At 41.3% G+C, this 23,544-nt stretch overlaps 1 protein-coding gene across 2 annotated transcripts in view; it reads left to right on the top strand.

Annotated features, from left to right (window-relative positions):
- The window catches only part of LOC100738003 (25-hydroxycholesterol 7-alpha-hydroxylase-like), a 177,179-nt gene that overhangs the window by 98,719 nt on the left and 54,916 nt on the right, over nt 1-23,544 (top strand). The window contains exon 1 of one of the 2 annotated variants that reach the window (XM_013991405.2): nt 15,658-15,971. The exons of the other annotated variant lie outside the window; for it this stretch is intronic. Coding sequence (XP_013846859.1) covers nt 15,949-15,971 — 23 coding nt within the window. The 5' untranslated portion in view covers nt 15,658-15,948. Of the gene's footprint in view, nt 1-15,657; nt 15,972-23,544 lie in introns of those variants that run through there. 2 annotated transcript variants of the gene reach the window in all.

The raw sequence follows: 23,544 nt of genomic DNA on the forward strand, positions 1-23,544 counted from the left end.
GTGCTTCTCTTTGGCTTCAAGTCCATCATTGAAATAACAAAGGTGAGAAACAGTTATTTTTGTGATGCATTTTAACTCTAAAAAAAAAAATCTGTGATTCTCAGAGTTCCCTTGTGGTGCAGCAGGTTAAGGATCTGGCATTGTCACTGCAGTGGCCCTGGATGTAGTGGCTTGAGTGTGATCCCTGGCCTGGGCACATCCACATGCTGTGGGCATGGCCAAAATAAGAAAAAACAAACAAACAAACAATGATTCTTGACTCTAAGTGAGTGTTATTATCTTTAATTTATCATGGCCTTTCCCTTTTCCCTCTTCTTTGCTGACAGAAACTCCTGAAATCCATCTCTTGTGACCTCACCCCAAAACACAGCCCCACAACCGTGGAAACCCTGTTCAGCCCGGTTAGTATTCCGTGTTTCTCAGAGCATAGGTGTTAAGCCTTTCGCACTGTCTCTTATCTCCTCACACACTCCCTATTCTGGTCAACCTCTGCTGCCCGTGAGAGTCTGCTTGAAAATGTGCCAGAGTACCTTCTGTATTCAGAGTATCAGCCTCTACTCATGGTTTTTGCATCACAGCTCAAGACAAGAAGGAAAGAGGTCTCAGGGTCCCAACTCACTCAGTTAATCCCTCTCAATAGGTGGGATCATTCTTTTAAGACATGATTTCTCTTCTGGAAACTTTTTGAAGCTTTAGAGAAGCCAGCACCTTACTTAAACCCATTCACCATCATTCCAAGGGTCCTGTCCTGAAATGGCTTCACCTGGGTTGATTTTGTCCAGGCCCCTAGGTCTTGAGCTGGTGGACGACAGTGCCTCCTGAGATGTAGCTAGAGAGACGCAAAGTCTGACTTCCTTATATTTAACTTCTGAAATGGATGTTGTAATTTGGCCACTGTACCTCATTTGCTTTTTTCATTCTCTCCTTTAGTCTCCAACATAACTACTCTGTTCATATTTGACTTTCACGAAAACCAGCTGAAGAGAACGAATATGTTTTTAAACAATGTTAACATCAGGTCTCACATATGTCATTTGAAAACCTACAGTCTGGAGTTCCCATTATGGCTCAGCAAGCTAAGAACCCAACATAGTCTCCATGAGGATACAGGTTCGATCCCTGGCCTGGCTCAGTGGGTTAAGGATCCAGCGATACCACAAGCTGTAGCGTAGGTCACAAGTGCGGCTTGGATCCCGTGTTGCTGTGACTGCGGTGTAGGCCTACAGCTGCAGCTCTGAAGTCGACCCCTAGCCAAGAAGCACAGTGAAGAACAGACAGAATGGGGCACATCAGCTGCTGGTGGCCCTGGCTTTTGCCTCCACCTGGTCTTTAGCCTTAACACACGGCTCACATACACACACTCAGAAGTGTGTACGGCCGAGAAACATAGACCTCAAGGGTCTTCATTCTCTGAGAGAGGCACACCTGGGTCTTGCCCCCTCATCTGAAACAGCCATCCAGCCCACACCTCCCCTAATTGATACCAGTTACACCTCTTGGATGATGAGGACATCTCTTGGGTTAAGGTTTGGAGGAATCTCAATTTTCTCCCTATCATCTGCCCCTGCCCTTTGCACAAATCATTCAGTAATGAAGACAATAAAGGTGACTGGCCACATAGTCAGACCGTGGACGAGAAAGAGGAAATACAGATTCTTTTCTCTGCAGTAAGTAACCCATCAAGCATTGTGGGTTTAGGGTGAGCTGATATCTATGTGCTTTGAAGAAAATGAGGAGGAGAAGGAGATAAGAAGAGGCTGAATAGGGTCAGAAAGGGATATTTGTTCTGCTTTGCACTTTGTCTACCAACTGTGTTATTTCTATACTGTTTTCAAATTAGTGCAGGTAAAAGGAATTGCATACTCAGAACGACTTAATCAGTCACCCCCATTCATTAATCAAGCCTGAAACAAGAGCTCCAGCTCCAAGTTGATGTAATTTCCATGTGGAGGAAAGACTTTCTTCTCATTAAGGTCTTAAACTCAGCTTGTTTTTTAGTGACCTAAAATTAGAATAGCCAATCTTCTATAAGACCATATTATTAATCTGTTCATTTATTCAAAATAATTTATTGAGTGCATACTATGTAAATCACTTTATACTAGCTCTGTGGAAGGAAAAAAAAGTCAGGAGAATATCAACTCCTTTTTCAGCTTAAATGTCACCACTTCAGAGAAGCCTTCCTGGTTCACTCAGTCTAAATGTAGCTTCCAGCCAATCTCAAAAATACTTGTCTTGCTTTATTTTCTACATGACCTTGTCACTCACTCTTTTGCTTTTAATTGGTGATGTGTTTAAGTGAGTATTAGTTTTCCTCTAAAGAATGTGTGTTCCATAACAGAATCTTAAATCTTATTCAGTGCTTGTATTAGTCCAGATTTTCCAGGGAAATAAAACCAGTAGGAAAGGATATGTGTGCATGTGTATACACATACATAGAATATAGGTACAATATATGACATGTATATATATATATGGTGTATATATGTGTGAGTGTATGTATGTATGTAATGTATATGTGTATTTTAAGAAATTGACTATTTTATGTATGTATATAATGTATATGTATATTTTAAGAAATTGACTAGCAGGATTTTAGGAGCCATCAAGTCTAAAATCCATAGGGCAAGATGACAGGTTAAATGCTTGCAAGCAGTAGCTGAGCTGATATTGTCTTGAGGCAGAATTTCTACTTTCTCAGGGAAAGTTCAATTTTGCTTTTAAGGCCTTTCAACTGATTAGACAAGACCCACCCATGTTATTGATGGTAGTCTCCTTGACTTAAAGTCAACTGATTGAGGTCACTTGATACCATAACCAAGGCAAGTTGACACATGATGGGAAGTCACTAATACTGTTGGCTACCTAGTAACTAATCCATTGTAGAGGCCTTACAAGAGGCCCTATAAGATACAGCCCTGCTGCTTATGATCTGGATGGAAAGACACATTCCACACAAGGAAATAATGAAGCCACAGAGCTAAAATGAGTGATATTGACACCAATTAAAAAGAAAAAAAAAAAAAGACTGAGCCTTCAGAGAAGGGAAGAAGGGAAGATCCTTGTTAGCAGGGGCTGGGTGGGGGCTGGCTGCATGAGTAAAGACCTATCGGGGGTCTGATTATTTTTGTCAGGCTGTTATTTCATTGCCATTTTTCTTTGTGTGACAGTAACTTACAGCACAGTGGGGTGGGTCTCCCTCTGCCCTCTCTGGGTCTGTAGCTGTCTCTCTTCAATTCACCTCTGCAGATGAAGATGGCGATGAGCTCTTTTCTTGGGGGGATGTGCTGTTGAGGTTCGGCTCCTGCAGAATGAGCAGCCCCTCTGCCTCTCTGAGCTGCCTCCTCTTGAATCTTGGAGGTCAGCTCTTAATTAGGTGGGGAAGGTGACTCTTTTCGTCTGTTTTGTACTCAGTGGCTTTAGTGTTATATTTTACTGATGGTAGTAAATGTCATTTTATTAATTAGTTTGGCAATCATTTTATTTTGAGAAGAAAAGTGGAAACTGACCTTTTTCTTTGCTTGTGTATTAGTTCAGATCATCTCCTAAGGAAGCTAGAGGAATTTAAGTGATTATACCTACATATGGTGTAAAATAGTAAATATAAACATTTAAGCAAAAATGAATAGGAAAAGCAGGTGTAGGGTGAGGTTGTTCACGCTTTGCCCTGACTGCTGGCTGCTTTGGATTCCAAGCGCAGGGGTGTGTGATATGTGTATGCGATGGGGACCCTAGGGCTCTGGAGGTGCTGTGGGATACAGGGCCCCAAAGGAGGTGAGATACTCAGTGTTTTCTGCAGTGTGGCTTTGGACAACTCGTGTTATTTTCATTGTGGGAACCAATGCAGAAAGGAGTTGGAATAGCCTTTAAATATTTTTAAGTCCTCAAGCCCTGTTCACACAAAATGTTATATTTCATTCTCATCTGTCTGTGAAACAGAGAAAGGCAAAGCTGGAGGCCAGAGAGAAGTGTGTGTGTGTGTGTGTATGTGTGTGTGTGTGTGTGTGTGTGTCTGAAGCCCACTTAGTTGCAGTCTTTGTTCCCTCCCCCTGAGGGGACTCTAGAAAAATCCCTAAGGATTCAGTGTACAGTTTGCAATCCATCAATGCATAAATGTGAAGAAAAGGAATGATGTCTGCTTTGAAAAGCTATGAAAAATTGTGAATGAGGTAATTCACTTGACAAGTTTTTATAAAAACATGTTTTCTTTAAAATAATAGCTATGTAACAGAAAAAAAAGAAGTGTGAGGACAAACCTGTCTGTGAAAAGTTTATCTGATGCAGGAGGATCTGGGAAAAGCCTTCATCTTGCACCCTCCTTCCAATCCCCTCAGCCCATTCCAGGCTCTTTTGGGAGTTTGGTTTGAAGCCTCTCAAATATTTATTTTTGCATTTATTTTATATGTACATGACGGGAGGAGTCAATTATATAAGTTGGACCATATTAGAGTTACTATTCTATAACTTACCTCTTTCACTTAATAGTATGCCTTAGAAATCTGTCTCAGTAAGATATACCTACTTCAAAGAACTAGGGGTTATGAAAATCCCCATTCGCTCCATGCTATCAGCTACCTTGGAAATGATCAGTCAGTGTATGAAAGCTTCCCTATCAAAATGGCAAATTTGAAATCTTCCTGTCATCTTAAATTTTTTTAGGGCCATACCCGCAGCATATGGAAGTTCCCAGGCCAGGGATCAAATTGGAGCTGCAGCTCCAACAACACTGGATCCTTAACCCACAGGATTCAGGGCCACAGAGGAAATTCACAGTTTTAATTTATTTTCTCTGATTTTTTATTCATTTTTCATTCATATTGGCAAGGTAGGTTTTCCATTACCTGTTGTGTTGAAGATTGCCTAAGGTTTAAAAAGGGGTGAACATTTTAAACATGGAATCTCTTTCACAGTTATTGATTGCTATGCTTTATGTCTCTGATAAGAAATTTAGACTTTGTAACTTATAAAGCAGTTTTCTTCTGGGATTCAAACATATTTTCATGGATTCATAGTCATTAATGGCCTTGCTTAAAAATCATTTTATTAATTAGAGAAAACTTGTTCTCATGATGAAATGTAAATAGAATTTTAATTAATAAATGCAATAATTGTCATTCCTACCTTGATTTAAATTGCTGGGTTCAACAATTATTAAGTCCCAGTGTTCTCTTTTTAACTGTTTTTGTAAACTTACAAGTTTAGTAGTAGTTTTTTTCCCCCTTTAAAATTGAGACCGAGCAAGACTGAATATCTGGCTCCAAGTTCTTATTTCATGTACCAGTACGTCAAGTAAGTTGCCAAACCAATCCATCATAAGGAGGCACAGATCTCCTAAGTAAATGCCAGTAAAAAGGAATAGATTTAGTAAGATTAATAATCACTTTAATTTATAGCACTCCCTCTCCCAAAGATACTTGGGAAGCTTTGCAAACATTTCAACTAAAGTGCAGTTTAAACCACTGGGAACCAGATATGTAAACCTGCGAAAAAAATAAAATATGAGCCTCATATAGTGGTCCTTCATATTCAGAGATGACACATTCATATTATATAGTTATCAGTTCAACAAGTTTTTACTGCATTTTATTTGTTCTCTCCAAAGCCTTATTTTTGATAGATGATGCCAAAGATATACAGGGAGCGTCCTTTCAACATCGTGTGAGTGATGAAAGGCAAAACAAAACAATTTATCAAATCACACTGCATACATCCCTATAAATTTGGAGAGTGATGAATCAGTAAACCCATAGAACTTGGCATGTCATGTATTCATCAAAAGGTAAAGCCCCAAACATCTCAAACACTGCTGGTGACAGGAAGGCTGATCTTACTTGGGTAGAAAAAAAAAAAGTAATTACCCTCTGAAACTATTGCACTACTGGAAAAATTATATGAAATGCTGATCCGTTGTCTATAGAGTTTGAGTTCAGAGTTGTACAGAGAATTTGAATTTATTCAAACCCTCGTGGTTCAAAAAATATTCATATTTGAACAGCGGATGATGTCATATTTTTTTCTATTTAGCAAAGTTAAATGGGTTTAAAAAAACAATCAGAAACACCTACTATATGTTATGCTGTATCTACTATTTATAGCTGCTGCTGAAGAGCCAAATAAAACAACTCTTTAGATTGTTTTTTTAAAGAACTAGATAATCATTTCCCCATATCCTGCTCCAAAGAACCAAAACACAGTTCTTTCTCCCATCACAGATATTCTGCAAATCTGAAGGAAACCTATGGACCTAAGTGATTCTCTCATGTCAAGGTCCCCATCAGATACCTTGTTAGGGATGAGTCTTATTCCTGTGACTAGCTGAGTAGCATAATGGATCATTGCAGTGTGCTTCAGTACCAAAGGCTCAGATAATAACTGTCTTCCTTGACTATTTTAAGGGCTCACAGTGTGTGTGTGTGTGTGTGTCTTTTTTATAAGACTGCACCTTCGGTATATAGAAGTTCCTAGGCTAGGGTTGAAATCAGAGCTGCAGCTGCTGACCTGCCCCACAGCTCATGGCAATGCCGGATCCTTAACCCACTGAGCAAGGCCAGGGATCAAACCTGCATCCTCATGGATACTAGTTGGGTTCATTACTGCTGAGCCACAACAGGAACTCCCCAAGATTTTTTAAGGTCACTATTGTCACCACATCCTGAAACACTTAAGTTGTTTCCTGGGTGTCCTAGGAGAGTGGTGGCTTTTTAGGGTCCTCTGTGCCTATGAACCAAATAGGAGAGAATTAGTCTTCTCTAGCTCCTGGCCTGGGCCTCCTGGGCCAGCATCTCCGAGGAACCACCCACTTCTCTTCTGCAAGGGGATTATCCTGGTGGCCCTGGGGGGGAATGTGTAATTCTGCCCAATTTCAAATTACAGTTGATCCTTGAACAAGGTGGGGATTAAATCCTCATATAACTTATAGTTGGCCCTTTACATCTATAGTTCCTCTGCATCCATGGAGTCAGCCAATCAAGGACCATGTAACACTGTAATATTGACTAGTGAAAAATATCCACATATAAGTGGATTGTGTAATTCAAACCCACATTGTTCAAGGGTCAACTGTACTTAGTTCTTAAGAGACCCTCACCTCAAAACCCTTTTGTTGTTGTTTTCAAGTCTATGATTCCACTAGAACAACTTAGCACATAGTAATAGGATTTGAGTTTTTTCCCTTCTATTTCCCCAATCATTCAAAACCCTCCCCCCTTGAGAATAAATAGTTATATCGAATTACAGAAAATATCTTCCCAGTCAAGCAGAAACTTCATTTTGGTGGATAGCCCCTGAACCTCTGAGAACGCCGGCTTTTTTCTATAATAACTGGTAACTCAGGTTGTTTGGGTGAAAAACTAGATGGCAATGAGGGAATTAGAGTCGAAACCCATCCTGTAGGGTTATAAAGACATCAGAAATAGAACAGATGAACATTCTAGGGTACATATGTTTTCACTTGAGTTTCCCAAATTAAATATAAATACTACCTTAGCACAACTTAAAAAAAAATAGCCAGCAGTGTTTGTTGGTTAATCTGGTGGTTTTTTTTTTTTTTCTTTTTTTTTTTTTTCTTTTTGCCATTTCTTGGGCTGCTCCTGTGGCATATGGAGGTTCCCAGGCTAGGGGTCTAATCAGAGCCACAGCCACCGGCCTATGCCAGAGCCACAGCAACTCGGGATCCGAGCTGCATCTCTTACCTACACCACAGCTCACGGCAATGCCAGATCCTTAACCCACTGAGCAAGGCCAGGGATCGAACCTGCAACCTCATGGTTCCTAGTCGGATTTGTTAACCACTGCGCCATGACAGGAACTCCTATGTTAATTTTTTTAAGGCAGATAATGGCTATAGCAAACCAACTAATCATTCTGTTAAATAACAGGAATAACCAATATGGTTGAAGGGGGGAAATCCAAACAAATAATTGGATGGTAGACTATTTTTCTCTTCAATTCAGTATTCTGGCATCTTCTACTCATTCCATTCACTAAGTCATAAGTTAGTGTCATCAAAAATTAATCATTCTGCAGAACACAAACAGCACTCTCTTAGGTGGTCATTTTGGATTTTTCTCCTTCCATATGTCCTTCCATATCTTCCTCTGGAAGATAAGTCTTTGGGGTTATAGCCTTTGTGAAATGCATTTGTGATAACATAAAATGTAGGCTCTCCTGGCAGTGTAAAATATATTTGTTTAGTCTGAGCCCCAGTTAAAACTGAATGATGCAAACAACGTTTTAAAAGAGAAAAATGGTATCTGTGTGCATGTGTGTTTGTGTGTGTGTGATTATACAAGCTTGTTTCTTTTTCATCAAAAATTGATATCCTAAAGATAGTCTCTTTAATTGTATGTATCTCTTTGTTATATAATGAATAGTTTTTTATTTTTTTAAACTAATACATGTTACTTTTGCTTTCATCTCTAAAAAGAAGTGATGGGGAGTTTCCTGGTAGTTCCACAGGTTAAGGACCCAGTATCGTCACTGCTGTGGTTCGGGTTGCTGCTGTGGCATGGTGGATTCGATCCCTGGCCCGGGAACTTCCACATGCCATGAGTGTGGCCAAAAAAATTAATCACTAAAAAGAAGTGATAGAAAGGATTTTTGGTCCCCAAGATGTTACTTGGTAATAGTCATAATTAGTTTTTAAACTGATTCCAATATTCTAGGCACTATTCTTCCAGCACATTATCTAATTTAATCCTAAACCCCAGCTCACCCTCTTGAGGGTTGGCTCCATTTTACAGATGACTCAGGTGGGATTTTGGGAGGTTGGGTAGAAACTTCTTCAAGGTGAATCTGGATAGACGCCAAGCCCAACTGACTCAGGCATCTGAGTTCCTGGCCCCTGACTCTCATTGCCTGGGAGTCCCTTAATGCCACCTGCTGCACTGCTTATTCTCGAGAACAGGCTCACAGTCGATGGTGGAAGAGAGCCTACACGTTCCCAAGAGATCTGGACCCTCCCTTTCTCTCCTCCCACCCACTGCATCTGCCCCCTTGAGGTGCTCCAGGCACAGCAGCATTAGTCCAGCCCCTGGGCTCAGTCCTCCCCCCAGGCCTCAGGGACACTTGCTCCTCTCACCCGGACCCCCTCTCCAGCCTGTCCCTACTTCCGATCTGGCCGGGAATGTCACTTGGTCTGAGCCCCTTTCCCTAAGCCCTTCATGCCACCCATTGAAGAATGTTTCTTCTCATGACCCTTTGATTTCTTTCAAATCAAAATGATACCTTTTTAATTTATTGAAGTCATCTGGTTTCTTTTCCCTCAGTAGACTGTTTTAGATTCTCTAAGGAGCTTTGACTCGTCTCTGTACCCAGAATGACAAGCACAGTGCCTGGCATATGAGTGGGTTTTTACTTGTTTGTTTGTTTTGTGTTTTCTTTTTAGGGCCACACCTGTGGCATATGGAAGTTCCCAGGCTAGGAGTCAAATCAGAGCTACAGCTGCCGGCCTACACCACAGCCACAGCAATATCAGATCCCAGCTTTATCTGCAACCTGCACCACAGCTCACAGCCACGCCGGATCCTTAACTCACTGCGGGAGGCCAGAGGTCAAACCCACCTCCTCACCAAGACTATATCAGGTTCTTAACCCACCGAGCCACGATGGGAACTCCTGGGTTTTTATTTGTTGTGTTTTTTGTTGCTGTTAAATGTGTAAATTACTGAGTTACTAGCTCTGACACTTTCTCTTAAAAAACACATTCAAAGGTCTATTTAAAGTAACTTTTGCTTTTAACTGTTTACCCAAGAAATACATCTTTATTATTGGAAATCTGAAAAACTGAGAAAAGCACAAGTAGAAAATTAACCGTAATCTCAATACGCAGAAGCAATCGCAGTTATTTAACATTGCGGCATGTGCATATCCCTGAAATCTTTTCTCTGTCAGCCCATGCATTTATAAAGGAAATCGTTTTAAAAGAGCATTAACATTTATTTGCAGAAAGAGTGCATTAACTTTTCAAATGCTTGAGGTCTCACGTCTATGTGTTAACAGCAAACATTTTAGGACTGGGCAGTCATTTTTTAAAAATAGAAGAAATTGTATTTATTTTTGTTTGTTAATTTCTTTAAAAAAATTATTGGAGTATAGTTGACTTTTAGCATTGTATTTGTTTCAGGTATACAGCAAAGTGAATCAGTTATAAACATATCCATATGTATTTTTAAAGTTGCTCTAAAAGTGAAGCAGTTTGTCTCCCTTAAAGCAAGCTGCCCAAACTCAGTTTGCCTAGTCTAGTTTATATAGCTTGTTAAATACCGACTTCTCTTTTCTTAGAATGCTTTCCTCCAGTATTTCTGCCTTTTGATGTAAAATGCCCCCTCCTCCTTGAAGCCTTTCCAGGTCACCTCATAAGAACATGACCTTGATCTCCACACCTCAGGGGTCCTTGATACTCCATGTCACCTTAATCACCCCACCTTCATCATCTTGTAAGCAGATGGGTTAGGAGGTCCCCAGAGGAAGAGAACCAGACCTAAACTTTCTCCATTTTAGAACCCAGTTGAGACCTAAGCCACTCTGTGCCCTAAGCCTGGCCACAATGCATTGCAGAAGAATACTTCTCAGTAGCTAATGATTTTAAGGGAACAAGAGGAGGTAAAACCAACATCTTTATTACCTGGCCAAGGTTATTAATGACTGAATAACCATTTCAGAGTATGCTGAGACAGTATGTCAGTTAGTTGTAAAGACTCTCAGTTTTGTTTCAAAGGCAAAGATTAGCCTAAAGCCTGTTCTTGAGCTGTTTTGCAGAATTCAACCCTCTCCCCTACCCCCCACCTTAACCCATCAACCACCAGGTTAACTGGAACCTAAAGAAGGATGATCTTTTCTGACCCTTTTGGCTGAATTCTCCTCTGCTTAAGCCCCTTCATGAATATTCATCACCACTCAAACCCCTTCATGAACATGTATGTACCCTTAACTTAAAACTTTTTTTTTTTTAAATATAAGTTTTTTCAGTTTTGTTGTTCAAGGAGACACTGCTTTGGAGAATGTCCTGATGTTTTCCATACTTGTTGCAAGTAATAAATCCTTCCTTCTCCAGATCTTTGGCTTGGCTTGATAACCCCAACAGTCAAAGTCAGTTTTCAGGTAACAATCTGATTTTATCCTTCTTATAATGACCTATTAGGGGAGGGCAAAACCCATAGCTTTTCATCCAGGTAATAACAAACACAGAGCCTGACCCAGTGCCCCTAACACAGTAGGTATTGTCTGCTGAATTAATGAGTATTAATGTGTGCCCCACTGGTGGTAATGGGCTAGTGTCATTTCCTATATAAAACATAAAAAATAATTGTCTAACTTGCCAGCATCCAATTCACTGGCCAGCCATGGTCTGGGCTTCTTTTTCATGGTGATGCCAGTGTGATTGGCAGAGACAAATTTTAATTCCATGTGTAATCAAGCCAAATTGCAGTTGGCTTGGGTTCCTTTGGACAAACTAATTATGCCATTGTTCTGTTGGTATTTCAACTCTATATTCTGTCTCAGTGTTCCGCATGCTTCAGTGCCTGTAGGACAGACAAGAATTTATAGGTGAAGGACAGTTGCAACCAGGGTAACTCCCTGTGGAGACAAAGACTTATATCGAAGCCTCCTCCTCCTCCTAGGGTCTTTCCATCTTTTGACTTCGTGCCCTTTAAGTCTGCACTCATGAGCCAAAGTCAGTGAAATTGGGTGAGAGGGCGTCAGCTTAATCTCGAATCACAGTTCTGAGGCGTGGCTTTCCTGTAGCTTTGGGGAGAGGAGCTCCGGCTGGGAGCCGAAGCCCAGCTTCCAACTCAGAGGTGAGGCATCAGATCTTGTGCTTCTTTGCTGTCAATGTAAGACAAGTTTCTTACCACTCCAAGTCTTAGTTTCTTTCTCTGGAAAGAAGAATAAAGGTAAAATCTGCTTCAGAGGGTGATTGTAAAGATTAAATGAGGTAATGCATTTAAAGCACTTAGCACAGGCTCTGACATAAATGTGTTCTGTTATTAATAAAATTGAGCTGGAACCAGTAGTTCTCTGTGTGTGTGTGTGTAAATATATACGAAGTGGCCTGAAGAATAGTGAATTCCTGTTAGCTAGATGATTGAAAATTGCAATAGGTCAGATCTCAAATTACCAACCTCCCAACACACACACACACACACACACACACACACACTCACACTCACACCCCACAACCGACCTTAGGCATGGACAGTGTGCATGATCTGAGACTCAGCAATGAGAAATGATACAAGCATCCCTTTCCCTTCCCTGGCCCAGGTGGATCCTGAAACTGCCCAGCTGTGGTCTGTATTTCCAGCCTTGAAGGGCTGAAGTGGGGTTGACTGGGGAGATCAGTGGCAGGGATGGTGCTGCTGAGAGCCAGGGAGTACTGGGCAGCTTGGGGGCCAAGGCTGGGTGGAAGGCAGGCAGGAGGTACTCATGGTGCTGCAACTTAGTGGACAGAAAGGCGATCTTGGTCCTTAGGAGTTAGGGATGAAGCTGAGCACAGCCTGGTCTCTTTGGGGTGAAACAGCTGCTGAAAAGAAGTCACTTGGAACTTAACAGAGAGAAGATGAAGAGGGTGTTGCCAGGACTCGGCTTCTGCTCACTGGTGCTGATTAGAAATATGGAGACAGAGTTTTGGGCGAAAAAGAAAAAGCAGCTTTATCACTTTTTAGGCAAAGGTGGGTCACAGCAGGCTAATGCCTTAAAGACTGTGCCCCCCCCCCCCCCCCGCCTTGGGAGAGATTGGGAAGTGGTTTTACAGTTTTGGGAGTAGAGAATAGGGCTGCAGGTAAGATCAGCGTAGAGGCGAGCTTTCATTGTTTTCAAAGCAGGTGTTCAGTGGTCTGGTGGTCTTCTTTCAGGAATGAAGAATGCTTCATTAACATCTTCCACTAGTTGGCTGTTCTGCAGAAGAACTCACAGATATTGTTATCTGTATGCCTTGAGGGACCAAAGCTGCATTTTTTTTTTCTTAGGGCTGCACCCTTGGCATGTGGAAGTTCCCAGGCTAGGGGTCAAATTGGAGCTGCAGCTGCTGGCCTACACCATAGCCATAGCAACGCAGGATCCAAGCTGCATCTGCGACCTACACCACAGTTCATGGCAACTCTGGATCCTTAGCCTACTGAGCGAGGCCAGGGATCCAACCCGCGTCCTCATGCATACCAGTCAGGTTTATTACCGTTGAGCCATGATGGGAACCCCCAAGGCTGCACTGTTGTCTTTTGACTGCTCCTCCCTGGCCTCTGTATCCCCTCCCTTCCCTGAGTAGCAAGTGTTTGAACCTGCCCTTTAGAACTCAGGGAAGGTCTTGGAAGCTGAAGTTCATTCCCTAAAAACAAGAAATGGGGGACACAGAAAGGCTTGTGCGCCCAGGAGCCTACAGGCCCTGCTTGGTTTGTAATGCAGTCATCCACATGTGCCTACCTGTTTGTAGTTGGGTTGCTGGTTGAGGTGAGAGAGCTAAAGAACCCAAGGTGTGAAGCATCACCCTGGTCACCCGGTTGGAATTACCTAGAAAACATTTCCTTTGCATTTTTGATTTTCAGGAGGTAGAAGGTCCCTTGGCTATTTAATGCATCTTTTAAAACATGGTGTTTAGATCAAAGAGGCTGTGTCCATGAAAGGAGAAGGTAAGCCATATTTCAGGAGTTTTATAGTCTGATCCAGAAATACCTGCTGTTGATTCAGCCACTTCACGTTCCTGACTGAAATCGCCATTGACTTATTCATTCCTGCAGTCATTGTTTGGGACTATTTAAGTGTCGGGCACTGTGCTAAGGGCTGGGGAAATAGAGATAAATATAAGACACACGAGTAGGCATTCAGGAATAATTAGTTGTGCAAAATGAATCCGTCTATGATTCTCCATTGCTGTTTATTTTGTAACAAAATAAGGTAGTAGCCTCCTCATAACTCTTCACAAAGTATCATTGCAAATAAAAGAATTATCATCTCCCAGCCAGGAGAGGTCGGAGGGAGGAAGATGAAAAAATGGTTAATAAGAAGCAGTTTGTTGAAGCATTAAGTGACATCTAGATGCTTACCATGTGAGCAAGAAAAACAGATAAATTCTGGAAAGTGGGAAGAGCGTGTTTCAGAAGTTGTCTGCACTCTTGATCACGAGAGTAGAGAAGTAGAATGAAAAGGAGGAAGGGAAGAGGGGGCAGATGAAGGCATGTAGATTGGAGGAGACAGGCAGAGTGCGGAGTGCAGGATTGGGGTCTAACAGACTGGGTTTGAATCCCATCTCTGCCCATGAATGATAGCTCTGTGACCTTGGAAATCACGCCCATGATTCCATGTCTTCATCCACCACAAGGAAGAGCACACGTATCCTGGATGGTTGTGGAACGATTTGTAGACATGGGATTGAACACCTTGAAGGCGCTCAGTAGTGACTGTGGTCATAGCTATTTAAACACCACACTAAGGAATTTGTGCTTCATTTTGTTGGTTCCAAGGAACCTGTAAGGATCTTAAGGATCCTCAAGGATCTGCACAGTGGTGTGGTATGCATTCACATCCTGGTTTATTGGGAAGAGTAGAATTGACTTGTGATTTGGGCAAGTTGCTTGACCTCTCAGTCTTCATTTGCTCATCCAGAAAATGGAGCGAACAAGAGAACTTAACCTTCTCATCTTATTATGTAGATTAAAGGAGACCACGAGCAGCATTTAGACTGTGCCTCTCCCTGTAGGAATCTCTCCATATGTGCTGGTTATATTTTTGATCCTCTTTACAGGGGTGAGGTTGAAAGCAAGGACATCAGCCAGCCAGGAGGTCTTTGTGAGGGTCCAGTTAGGAAGCAAGGTAGGGCCTCACCTTGTGAGACGGGCTGGAGAGCTGGGGGGCAGATTTATTTAAAGTTAAAATCAACAGGCCTAGGATTCACTGACTGTGGAAGATTATCTTGCTTTACAACATGCTTTTTCCTCTACGGAATAAAAACCATAGTTAAGTTTATTTTTCTACAGTGTGTATTTTGTATGAAAGGCAGCCCTGTCCCCAAACAGTCAGGTCCACATTTCCTGAAAGTCCCTATTAATGAAGCGTTTTTTGTTTTTTGGTTTTTTTTTTTTTTTTTTTTTTTTTTGAGTGTCACAGCTTAAAGGAAGGGGTTGCTTTGAGTTCAACAAAATTGGAACAAGTAGTAGAGACCACAGTTGGCTTTAACAAATCAACAGAAGTCCAGCGGGAGCTCTGACTTCCAATCTGTACCAGATCTGCCCCCTTTTACCCTGCATACAAATCTAAATATATTAAAAGGATTATTAACAACATTAAACAGTGTAACAGAAATCAGCCTAAGCAATGCAAACCATCTGGATGTAACTAGAATCAACTGCTCTGGCTCCACAAGAATCAAAAAATAGTTTAAATCATCTCTGGACTCAAAATAAAAACTGGCTTCCTTGCAAACAAATGGCAATAAGTCAGAGTTGTTGAACTGGCAGGAACTAACTTTTAAGAACACTGAAGCGGCCTTTCATGGAAGATTTGGCTGCCTTCACCCAAACCTTGACAAAGTCCTGATTTAATTCTTCTCAGAACTTTAATCTGAAGAAATCTACAGCATTTATTTAATGTAACCCCTCAGGCTCAGGAAGGGTCACCCTCACACCACTCCGACCCATGGAAATGTGTGTGAATTCCAGGATCTCTTGTACTTAGTAGCAATGCCTATTAAAGCTTTATCCTTTAGGCTTAGATGGAGCCCTGCCTATTGCAGTAGAAGGCCACGTGTTTCACCCTCATTTCATAAGTTAAGAGCTGCGGGTCATCGTACATCCTCTTTCATATCTGCAGGCCTCTGTTAAGTTTCTCTCCAATTTTCTGAAAATTTCACAGTGTTTTCCCAACTTCTCAATTTTTAGCTTGTGTGAGTTTCTCATCACATTTTCCAGGTTCAACTCTCTCCTCATGGCAGCACAAAGAAGCAGAATAATAGGCTAGATGTCAGTATTTCCCAGGAAAGGGTGAGTACCTCTCCTTGGATCCCTGGGTCCTTCTGGTTAGCTGAATATTATACTCACAGATTGGGGTACTCATAGCCTCTAACAGGACTGCCAGAATCCTTGACTCCTGTAGTTATGCCCTTGTATGTTCCCCTCCCCTGGAGTGTGGCTGTGCTTTCTGGCTTGCTTCTAACAAGTAGAGTACAGCACATACAGTGGGATGCTACCTCTGAAATTAGGTTACAAAAGGCTGGCTTCCACCTTAGACACTCACCTGCCCCTCCCTTGGATCATTACTCGGGGCAAGTCAGCTCCTCTGTCATGAGGCAGCCCTGTGGGGAGGCCCCTCTGGGCAGGGAACGAAGAGGCTTCCATAGCCCTGCCCCACAGAGCCTTCAGATGAGACCCCACAGCCAACACTTGAGCACAACCTCGACAGAGACTTTGAGTCAGAGACACCCTCAACCTTGCCTAGATTCTGGACCCACAGGAATGGTGAAATAATCAATGTTTAAGCCTCTCAGCTTGGGAGTAAACTGTTATACAACAATGGTAATGAGTAAAAAAGGCTAAGACTATAGATTCTGGAAATGTGATATATGTGTGAAAGTCCTCCTGCACTGAGTAAAAGTAAGTGGCCATGAGCTAGTTATTTAACTTTAGAGGGGCCTAAATTTTCTAATCTATAAAGAGGCTTAATAGTCATAGTTCCTTACTCATAAAGATGGTTATTTGGGCACTAATTGAGATAATGTATATAAAGTGCTTGGTGCATCTCTTGACTTATAGTAAGAACTCAATGAATGTTGTTTTGTTGTAATTATTATCTTTAAGGCTTATAACTTTTAAACATTGATTTTTGGCTAGATTCTGTCCTTCAGTCTGTTCCCAATGGTTTTTCTTTGGTGGATCTCATATACCCTAGAAATTTCCTTCTCCTCTGTGTACTGATAACTAGGCCTCTCTCTTTCTTACAAACTCAAAACGTATGTTTATTATTGCCTATCAAATAACTCTGCCAAGCAGTCACACCCAGAGGTATCTCAGCTCAGAAATGCAGCTTGATCTCCCAACCCCCCAGTGGCTATTGCTCCTATATTCTCCTTCCTAAGAGGAGTCATGATCTAAGAACCTTGATCTGAGTATGAATAGCCAAGATTGTGCTAATCTTTAAAAACAATCACTGCACGTGTACAATGATATATGTTCAAGGATATTCATCATAATATTGTGTTAAAATTGGGAACTGTCTAGGCATCCATCAATAGGAGATCAACTAAATTGTGCTCATAAATAATAATCATTAGCATTTATTTGGTCCTTGCTCTGTGGCAGGCCTAATTCTAAGGGCATTATATATGTTGTGCCTCTTAAATCATTACAGCAACCCTGTTTATACTCCTTCAGTGGAATTCACATAGCCTGTTTTAAAGGATGCTATAGGCATAGATTTATTGGTATAGAAGATACTCATGAAATTTTATAAAATGAGAAAAGAAAATTACAAACGGCATATGTAATAGCAGAATAGGAACTAAGCATAGATGTGAATATATACAATCAACAGTTTTTCATTCCAGGCACTTTTGCCCAGTTTCAATGTGCACAAATTTTTAATTATTATAACTTAGTTAAGTAACACCAGTTCCCCAATGCCACTGTTCCAATGTCAGTTGCTACAGTATATTACTGTGCAAAGCACAAACTCTGATGCTCACTCTTCACTCCACAAATCACCATGTAGATAACAGATTCACATCATGATCAGTGGCCAGTCACATCCGTGCTTTCAATATCAGTTGGTGATTCTCACTGCATATTTCTTACTCAGTTCACACCAGTGTGTAGTTGTCTTGCTCGCTTGCCTCCCCATGAGGAACCTCTATCAACAATTGGACACTTGAAGAGGGAGTTGATCAAGAAAGGGGAAAGAGCAACAGAGAAACAGAAGGGGATAATGCTGAAAGTGTGGTTGGAATGTAAGGGAATGGAGTTGTAGAAGAAGAAGCTGACCCTGCGAAGCCCGACGACGGGTGTGGCCATTCCGGAGATTCTAGCTGTGCTGCAGCCGGATGTCAGTGAGGGGAACTTAGCAACAGAAATGAAGGAAGTGGTCATGATGAAAAGGTGATTTCCCAGGGACCACAACAACTAACTTACTGCTCATTAAAGGAACTCTTGGAGGTATTTCTCAACAGAGAAAGCACAAAGGGTAAAATGTTGGAAGCTGATCCAAACTTAGAAAGGAATGTGACAGTTGGCCAAGGCCTAGAAAAGATGCTCCCCCCTATCTTGAGTCACAGGGCGAGAAGAAGCAGGCAGTCCCCGTTCAAACCACTCAAGTTTTTCTGCTAAAAAAAAAAAAAAAAAAAAAAAAAAAAAAAAGTGACTTCTCAGTCTTTCTAATGTTTTAAATTAAAGTGATGAAATAAACATTAACTTTACTATTTTTTTTTCACTTCGCTATACATGTACAGCCAATGGTAAGAGAGATTTTAATGCTCTGACAAAAACTTTGAAAGATCACAGGATAATCACAATTTTCCCCATTGATTATTCAGATCACTCTGCACAGTTTCATCTTGCACTCCTCTTTCACTCCTGTAAAAATCAGAAATTTCTTGTATATATTAGTAAAAAAAAAAAAGAAGTCCTTAGGATGTACATTAACATGCTAATAATATTATTTTAGGGTGGTTGGATTACTGGTGACTTTTTAATTATTTCCTTTTTATAATGTCTCTACAATGACTATAGATTTTTAATACCTAACCTAGTTAGTTAGGCATCTTTTCCTTTAAACATGTATGTGTCTGTGTGTATATATTTTATCTTTTATTTTAGGGCCACAGCCTCGGCATATGGAGGTTCCCAGGCTAGAGGTCCAATTGAAGCCACGCCAGATCCAAGTCCCGTCTTCGACCTACACCATAGTTCACAGCAGCGCCAGATCCTCAAACCACTGAGTGGAGGCCAGGGATCGAACCTGCATCCTCATGGATGTTAGTAAGATTCGTTTCTGCTGAGCCACGATGGGAACTCCATAAATGTATATTTTTGAGCCCCTACAATTGCAAGGAATTTGGTGATTGCCGGATAGTGAAGGAAGAAAAAGATGTGACCCTTTCCAACAAAAAGGTCATGGTGCTGTGTAAATATCTACTACTTTACACACAATTTTTACACTGTATGTCAAGTATAATAAAGATATGGAAAAAAAAGCTCAGGAGAACACTGGAGAGAAAACTGAAAACTCCTGCGAAAGTTGGAGAGAGCTTCAGGCTTCTTATACTCCAGCATCCAAGTTTTTTACCCTACGGAAAAATAGGTCCCAGTTGGCCACAACATTTCATCCTGGAAACCACTAAAACCTAGAGCCCTTTTTCTAGAGAACCTATTTTAGTTCTAGGCCTCACAAACAGGGGAAAAAATAAAAGGCAAAGCTAACAAAATAAGAGGGAAATACACTAAATCTTTTGCCAAAAATTATTCAGATATTTGCTTTATCTGTTTCCTTGTGACAGTGAAGCTTGACCAGAGGGATCTAGCATTGATTTGTCTTTGTTTTTGTTTTCCACACTGCTTTTTACAAAAGCCAAACTCCTGTAGTGAGAATTTTCAAGAGCGAGGAGCACTGAGGCAGGCTGCTCTGCCCTGGGTCCAGGGGTGTGACTGACACAGGCAGCTCCTTAGCATTGTTTATGTTTTGCCTTCAGTTTTGAGAGTTTTAAAATTCAAGTTTTATGTCTCTATGGTGCTTTAAATTCAGTGATGATGTCCCCCGTCACACTGAAGCTGACAGCCCCACGTAGGGACACTTCCCAACATCAATAAGTGGAATTTTGGAAGCAGAAAATCTGAATACGGTATGAAAGGCTTGTATGATTGGGCTTTTTTTCTTTCTTTCTCTGATCTTCAGTGAATTCTGATTTGTTAAAATGGTTTTATCTTTGATTTGGGACCTCGTGTAGAGCACTTTTCTTACCGAACATATAATGAGATGGTAACAAATGAGAAATGTCACTGGTGTCTTGGCAGGGGAAGTCTCTTTGCCTCTCTGGTGCTTGCTCCCCAAGACCCTTCTCCAGGAGGCAGTGTAGACAGCATTTCCCAAAATGCGCTGAGCCTACCATGATCAGGTGGCGATTGTGGGTGGAGTGTCCACGTTGAATCATCTGGTGAAAAGTTATCCCCATTGCTGTTTGCTTTCAACTTTATTCAGTCAAAGACCAAGCCCCCACTTGCCCAAACACTCATTTATCTTCCTTTTTTAATCAAGAACAGGCTGTTGAGCTTTCCACAGACTAGAATATCCAACTAGAATTTTATATCACTATTTTATGTTTTTCTGTATAGTGGTGATTTACTTATTTAAAAGAAGTAAGTCCCATTAAGGACTTTGTTAAGAAGATTGTATGTGGAGGTCCCATTGTGGCTCGGCAGGTTAAGAACCCAACATAGTGTCTGTGGGGATGAGGTTTTGATCCCTGGCCTCGCTTAGTGGGTTAAGGATCTGGTGTGGCTGTGGCTGCAGTGTAGGCCTACAGCCGCAGCTCTGATTCGACCCCAAGCCTGGGAACTTACATATGCCACATGTGTGGCTGTGAAAAAAAAAAAAAGAAAAGAAAGGAAAAAGAGAAAGAGAAAAGGAAAGAAAGAAAACAGTAAGAGTGGGTGTTTCATGAATATGGCTAGAAATGTTGCCAGTGGTCTTTGAAGAACTAAAATTTGGAAAATCTATAACTGGGAAAAATCATAGGCTAGGATTCAAGAGGCCTAGATTTATATTTGGGCGTCTTTGTAACTGACTCCCAAATATAACTGAGTTTAGGATGGTTGCAGTCCATCAGCCTAGCTATGTCTCAGTATCCTCATCAGTTAAATTTCAGGTTAGGTTGTATGTGATTTGCAGTAATAGCCATCATTGACAGGGCCTTTCTTTTGAACTTGAATGTTCCTAAATAATTTCTATATACCACCGAACCTTCACAACCACCCAGTAAGGGAGGAGGTATTATTAGTCCTACTTTGCAGAAAATGGAGGGAGTTCCCGTTGTGGCTCAGTGGTTAACGAATCCGACTAGGAACCATGAGGTTGTGGGTTCGATCCCTGGCCTTGCTCAGCGGGTTAAGGATCCGGCGTTGCCGTGAACTGTGGTGTAGTTTGCAGACGCAGCTCAGATCCCGTGTTGCTGTGGCTCTGGCGTAGGCTGGCGGCTACAGCTCCAATTCGACCCCTAGCCTGGGAACCTCCATATGCTGCAGGGAGAGGCCCAAGAAATGGCAAAAGGACAAAAAAAAGAAAAAAATGGAGCCAAAATACAGAGAGGTTTTGCCCCAAAAGGTTTTGCCCTAACCCCAACCCTAATATGTTGAGTAGATAGCAACCAGGAGTCAAACCCCAGACCCTGCGAGCTTCACCACCAAGATCAACAACCTAGGATCTCGGGAAGTTCTGCAATGTTTGTTTTAAATTCCAGAGTCTCAATATGTTCATCTACTTCCCCCAGATTATCTTCCAAGCATACATTTTATTTTGTGGAAATAGCTTCAGCCTTAATCTGGACCTTGGGGGTCAAGCAGTGCAGCCGAGTAGCCTGGGGGGAAGATCTCACCATCTGTTGGCTGCCCTGCTGGCTGCAGGATGGGAGCATGAGCCACATCTTCCAGGGCTGTCAGGGGACAGAGAAATCATTTCAGAAGAACCAGGGAGCTTCGGAGCATGGAGGCACCACGGAAGACACTCTCCAAGTACTATGTCCCCAAAGCCGAGATGATCAGAGTTCACCGTGGGTGGTCCTCGCCTCATCCCCCCATCTTCCCTCACCTCAAATACACCTTTGTACATTTTTATAATCTAAGAAGTCAGCATGTGTAGTTATGTTTTATACACCTGGTGAAAACTGAAAAAGGTCCTCAAGGTCATTGGCCTTTTCTGGGCCTAACCCCAGGGTGCTCCATCGCGGAAATTCCCAGGCACACTCTGAAATAAGGCATGTTTACTTGAATGAAAGGCCTCAGGAAGGCCAAACATGGAAACTTTGCTTCTGCTCTTAGTTTGCATTTTGAATGAGAAATTTTTCAGAAGGTCCAAATTCAAAAATAAATTTCAAAGCTATTAACATTTTTTTTCATTTTTAAATGAATTTTGTTACATTTATGGTTGTACAACGATCATCACATCCCAGTTTTGTAGATTTCCATCCCACACCCCCAGTGCATCTCCCCACCCCCCAGCCTGTCTCATTTGGAAACCATAAGTTTTTCAAAGTCTCAAAGCTATTAAAATTTAAACTTAAAAAAAATCTTTGCTGGGCCATGTTAGAAAATGATGCTGCCTGTGGCATAAAGAATTAAATATTTCTGTATAGAAATGATCTATGACTTTGTTTCTAATTATTTTTAGGATAGTAAGGTGGTTTATAATAATAAATCGTTTTACCTATTTGCTTTATTTTATTATTAGGGACGGATACATGGCTTGAATAAACTTGACCTGTATTGAGCATCCAAAATATATCTTTTTTCTGGGAGTAATATTATTAGAGATATGCCTCTGTTGACTTATGTCCTTATTTATTTTGAAATTAAACAAAGTGTAAAGTAATTTTATTTTAAACATATGCACAGATTCTAGAGCATGTGGGCATGGAAGGCTGATGTTAATGCTTACTGGCATTAAGGTACCATTCATACTACATTTTTAATCCTCAGATCACTTTGGAAGGCTGACTGTTGATGGTTTTAGAATGTGGAATGTACTGATTCCTTGCCTTTCCCATATCTCATTCAGCACAAATTACAATATGCATGTTGGAGAATTAAACTTTGAGAAACATATAGTGTATCTTCTAGATCAAATGCAGGAAATGCATTCTGATACGTCTCTTTAAACTTACCTTCGGCATAACTTTCTTGTGCTGTGAATATTATTATATCACAAGAAAAATAATTATTACAAAGTTGCCAGTGACCAGCAGGAGCTAGAACAAACCAGGATAAACCAAACATTCTAAGTTCCTACATCACAGAGATACATAGATAGCAATGAGAGAGGAGCCACGGAAGCACCACTTACCAAGCACAGACATTAAATAATGTGTCAGTGACATGTGTTGAAAAAGGATGTGAGTACATCCCGCAGGATTGTGAAGTAAACCACTCTGGGCGTTGTATGTTGATGTGGGGATTTGGGCATAGTTTGCCAAGGTGGATACAGTCATTCAATATCACTGTCTTTCTGTTGAGCAACAGTATTCCTTCAGTAAGGGTGTATGCAGACCAGATACACAGGGAAGAGGAGCAGATGCATGGACTCGGGGGTTACCTTCAACAGAATGATGACGAGGAAAATGATTTCCAGACTTGCTTTAGAAAAACTAAATCAAACTAAGAGGTGCGTTACAAGTGGAGCACATAGTCCATGGTTACCCCATCATGACAGTCCTGGCAGTGTGTCTTCGTTATCTGTGTGCATATCTACCACCCACCTCCGTCAACATTGAGCTCTCACTGGAAAGGTCTTGGTCTCTGATTCTTCCTTGCGTCCTTGTCACCTCAAATAGTGTCTGACACAAATTGAGTACAAAGTAAT

Source organism: Sus scrofa, chromosome 4 (genome assembly GCF_000003025.6).
Source record: "Sus scrofa isolate TJ Tabasco breed Duroc chromosome 4, Sscrofa11.1, whole genome shotgun sequence".
NCBI lineage: Eukaryota > Metazoa > Chordata > Mammalia > Artiodactyla > Suidae > Sus > Sus scrofa.